At 37.8% G+C, this 5000-nt stretch overlaps 1 protein-coding gene across 3 annotated transcripts in view; it reads right to left on the bottom strand.

The window, feature by feature from the left end:
• The window catches only part of LOC138039076 (conserved oligomeric Golgi complex subunit 1-like), a 66894-nt gene that overhangs the window by 21867 nt on the left and 40027 nt on the right, over window positions 1–5000 (bottom strand). For all 3 annotated transcript variants that reach the window (XM_068885245.1, XM_068885244.1, XM_068885246.1), the window contains 7 exons: window positions 4901–5000; window positions 4380–4454; window positions 4182–4253; window positions 3645–3726; window positions 2559–2664; window positions 339–464; window positions 1–90 (listed from right to left, as the gene is read on the bottom strand). The exon at window positions 1–90 is cut by the window's left edge and continues 155 nt beyond it; the exon at window positions 4901–5000 is cut by the window's right edge and continues 23 nt beyond it. In XM_068885245.1, the coding sequence (XP_068741346.1) occupies window positions 1–90; window positions 339–464; window positions 2559–2664; window positions 3645–3726; window positions 4182–4253; window positions 4380–4454; window positions 4901–5000 (651 nt within the window). The remainder of the gene's footprint in view (window positions 91–338; window positions 465–2558; window positions 2665–3644; window positions 3727–4181; window positions 4254–4379; window positions 4455–4900) is intronic.

The raw sequence follows: 5000 nt of genomic DNA, 5'->3' as shown, positions 1-5000 counted from the left end.
TGCGTGACGATCAGAAATATCATCCTGTGACTTGGTTATCATATTCTTACAAGACGACACTGTCGCGTCAAACAGACCCTTCAATATGGCCTAGAACAAAAAAAGAAAAATGAGGTCAGCTCAAGAAAGTTTAAGGATTTAAAAGCTTTATTATCAAACCAAATAATTGTCATTACTGATCACAGTTACACCTTCCAAGATTAATAGACAATGATTAAAATCCAATATTAAAGCTGGAAAGTATGATATTCATTTTTTTGTCAGGGAAGTTGAATGGAGACAAAAAGCTGATTCAAACTACATGTGGGAACTAGTCCATGATTTTTACTTATACAGACCCTGGCTCTAGAGAGAAAAAGAGGCCGAAGAAACTCATCCCAAATGGACAAATCACGCCCAAGTAATCTGTTACAAAGAGTCTTCCAATCTAAGGAATGGCCACTGGAAAATGATGTCGTCTCCGCCTGAAAGTCAGATTATAGTAAAATATAAACTTGAAATGATTCTTTGCACTCTCTATTAGAAGCTTTCAGTGACGCTCTCTCACAGAGCAATTAAAGGGAAGAAGACTGCCTGAAGCTTGCATAGTCACGGCTCCCTTTGGTTCATGTGTTCCATCCGTATTGTTCCATTTAGGGGGTGTTTACATGATACCGGGGCGACTTTCGCACCGGCGCGAGTTCACATCAGTTCCCTCTCCTAGCTCTGTATTTGTTTACACGATATCATCGAAAATAAAAGTCATGCTGCATGGGGTGACTCACACCTGCGCGAGTTCACACCGGTTGCTGCACCGGAGCAAAAATTTGGTTCCGAAGAGAAATCTCGCAACGGTATCATGTAAAGGAGGAACAACCTTTCGTTCCGGTGTGAAATCGGCCTCCCGGTGCGCGACAACGGGTAGCACATGCATACTTTTCCTGATAGACGACATATTTTGCAATTTTGCATATTTTGCGTTTGTATTTTATCGATATGTGGTGTCCGTTCAGGTAAGCACGATAAGGATTCACCTCGTCATTATGTAAACGCGGTATCAAGATGTCGCTCTGGTGTGAAACTCGCGCCGGTGCGAGTTTACTCATGTAAACACCACCTTAGATGAACTTCAGTTTGCCAAGAAGATGCAACTTTCATGTCGGCATGGAAGGTAAACCTTCATAGTTTGTTCTATAGTTCTAGCTATTTACAATGGTTAACTCCACAAGAGTACACTATATATCAACGATCTCATTCGATTTTTTCCTGCTTTATTTTCCGGTGTGAAATGTCGCCCTACAGCCATAGCCATCTGTTCAAAAAAGCGAGTGCATGGCTACGGTTACAAAAGCAAAACTACTGTTTGCCTTCGAATTCTAAAGGTCTCTGAAGAGTGTCTTGGCCGAGACGAAACGCCGCGTTAGCTAGACTAGCCACGAACATTTCACAAGTACGTGTGTCTACGGTTGCATTTCATAAAATCATGTCAAAACGTCCGGCAGGCAAGAAACGCTTTGTACACCTTAAGCCTTAATACAGAAGGCAAAACCCTTTTAAAACTTTTAAAATGAAAGGTACAGGAAACGTCAGAGGTATGTTGTTTATAGAGTGGAAGATTTGTATGCATCTACATCTACATCTACAAAGGGATATACCCATCAGTGCAAGACTTAAATTTAGGAGGAATAGAAAGCAAGAGCTAAAAACATAATAAATCTAAATATATATAAACCGTAAACTTGCACATGCAGCTTCTGCTTGCTTTAAATGCTTGACCAACCAAGGATCCCATACTGGGCTGGCATATTGCATCAATATGCTAGATCCTCAGTTGATTCAGGGCAGTTGCCGAGATTTCTTTGGAAAAAAGCCAAAGGTTGCATATGTTGTAGTTCAAATTTTTCCTGGTTCAAAATTTTTAAACCAGTTCAATTTTGATTTTCCTTTGTTTAACATTAAAAGAATGAGTATTAGATAAAGAAAAACCAAAATTGAACTAGTTTGAAACATTTTAACAAAAGAAAAAATTTTAACCACATTACATACTAGTTTGTAAAAACAGTCTCCTACTGGTCCAGCTTTCTTTTTCGAGTATGAAGAGACCCACCATTATTTAAAATAAGAAGATCGAGCTAGAGCACAATAATAGCCATTTTTTGAAGCCAGGGTAAAAATCTAGTAAAGAGCGCGCCGCTTTTCGAATCAACTAAAACAACAAAATACGGGCAAAGAATTCATAGCTTAACAGCAAACAAATTGGGTTCTTGGTAGCAAGACATAGGAACGGTTTTGCAGACGATATCAAAAAATACTGCCCTCTCCCAAAATCGATGAGATTGCAAGGGTTTCAAGTGTTATTAAAAAAAACCTTTACTTTATCATCACATGTTTCAGTACATGTATAATGAACTTAATCACATTTGGAAAAGGTTTTGTTCGTCTTCATCCACAACATGCTAATAAAGTTTGGTAAACGGTAATTAAAAGATCATTTTAACATTATTGTATGTCTTTGCCAAGTAAGGCAAGCCAGTGATTCAATAACATTCATGGTTTGATTAAATCAGCGGCCAATGTACCTCTTTGAGAAGGTCCCATACAGCATCTCTGACAGAGGCCAGTCCCTTGAGGCTCCCAATGTACTTAAGCAGACTACTAACACCAGTGGTGACATCCTTTGCACACCTGCAAATTTTATTGCTAAGGTTTAGTACAGCACTTTTTCTTTCTTGGGCAAACGTTTTTCTCTGTTTTCAATTATTTTTCACTTGACTTATTCATCTATTTATTGCATTCGACATTAGGAGAACGCAATTTCTAATCTTGGATATCCAGTGCCTAGGGGGAGCTTTAGCAAGTTTCATTTTCGTTCGTCTGCTTTTTTAGCGCCATCTTGAGTCACGTCATACGAGTATTGATAAGTCATATGCGAAAATTGATTGTCTGGAGTCAACACCCTGATTGTTGGCAAGGGACATTTCTCAGTGATAATATTTCAGACAATTTCAACCACATGTCCTCCTCTAAGGGGGGCTATTTTTGTTGTCTCGTTGTGTAGTTATTTTGACCCCAACTTTTTTCTTCCCAAATCAAACAGATCAGTCACACTTACTTATAATTCATATGGTCTAGCCTTGGAAGGGCAAAGTATTTCAATCCTGTCACATAGTCGTAGTAATCAGAGCTTATTGAATCATAAGTTAGTGTGATTTGTTTGATTTGGGAAGGTAAGTTGTGGTCAAAATAACTACACAACGATCGATATATGTCAGCAAGTACATGTAGATGCTTGTATCCTTAAACTTCCGTCCTATAAGATTGTGTCTTTCGCTACCCTTCTTCTTTGCATCCAAAGCGACTGTTGAACGCACGTACTGCAATAATCTGAAGCTAATCCAAGATTACTACTAGTTTCTGAAACTTTTCCTTGAAATCTGCACTTGTATGCAGTTGCGTGTTTGTCCTCAGAACTTGCTCTTGTCTTGTTATTTCGTTCAGAAAATGGCAAGGCATTATTTGTACCTCAGAGTTAGCAGTCTGGCCAATTTTTTCTAGCTCCCACATCTTTCATATCTGTAACAACAGTACTATATCAAGCCGACAGAATGTAACTTCATAACGGTACTTTTGAAATAAACCACTGAAAAATCAACTTGACAACTCACATTTCGATCCATTCTGTACAGTTGTGATGAATATTTTGCTTTGGAATCACTGAGGGAAATGCTCTGACTTGTGGTCTATATCCTAGACAAAAGCAATAAAGTAATAAATTATTATTACAAAAATAATGCACATAGCCTTCACTTGATTTTATTGCCTAACAAGAAAAGCCACGAGAGCAGCTTTAAAGGCACCATTGAAATTCACATAATGTATCAATTCTGAAGACTGAATGGTTGGGCAATTATGATCTTACTTAGGTCAGTAAGAATGCAAAACAATAGGTCAATGCATTCACTATTTTCACCAGCTCACTATACATCCTGACTTCAAATTGCCATATGTCGTCATCTTCATCATCACCATCATCATCATCATTACTTCATTGAATGAAAGCTATTTTAAAATGATACAACTTAACGACTATTATTATCATCATTGGTATTGTTGCTAAAATATAATCTCAACCAATGGCTGTTAAAAGTTATTCATATTATTTTTTATGCATACATTGTAGTATAGTTTGCATGTAAGTATACCTAACACAGTCTTGGGAAGGAATCTAGCACTAGTAACCAGGTCGAAGTCTGGACCAAACAATGCCTCTAAAGCTAAAACACAAAATGTAATTGCATCAAGCAGGATTCCAAACATATTTTGACAACCTTTTTTAAGTTAAGGCAAATTACTTAAAGACCCTAAAATGTTGTTTAAAAAGAACACTAGGTGTAACTTACCCTCCTCATCACTGTTTGGAGAAGATTCCTTGTTGACAACATCAGCTATAGTCTTAAAGACCAAGGCAGGATTATCTAAAATGATGCAAAACATACACATGCACTTTTATTACTCAACATGACTATTAATTTTTTATTCTCACAGATGTATTATAGAGTAGGTTGAATTACAGGAAATGGAAGATTGCAAACTATTAACTTAAAGGATACTGATCACTATTTCCTGGTTAATTCACTATCAGTGGATATTATTATTATGATTGGTAATAGTTTTAAAGGAGCATGCTTGGTGCAGTGGTGAGTGCATATGTCTTCAACCAAAGCGGCGTGTGATGGATTCATGACTCAACCTCACATGTGGGTTGAGTTTTTTGGTTCTCTACTCTGCTTTAAGAGGTAGAGCTCTAGACTTGTGCAAAGTGATACAGCCTTGAGACTTGATAGCCATCATTAGGCCTTATCTGCTCGTCATTCATCCACCTTTTGAACAACTGATGGCTGCTTTGGTCTACAATTCTTACCTGTGAATAGGTGAGGGTCAGTTACGTCACTTTCATCAGGGCAAGAAAACAGAGCATGGATTTGATGCAGACTGCTTCGAATAATCTGCACAACTTCACA

The sequence above is a fragment of the Montipora capricornis genome, chromosome 2 (genome assembly GCF_036669925.1).
Source record: "Montipora capricornis isolate CH-2021 chromosome 2, ASM3666992v2, whole genome shotgun sequence".
Lineage (NCBI taxonomy): Eukaryota > Metazoa > Cnidaria > Anthozoa > Scleractinia > Acroporidae > Montipora > Montipora capricornis.
Note: the sequence above shows the minus strand (reverse complement) of the source record. Positions and strands in the feature narration are given on the sequence as shown.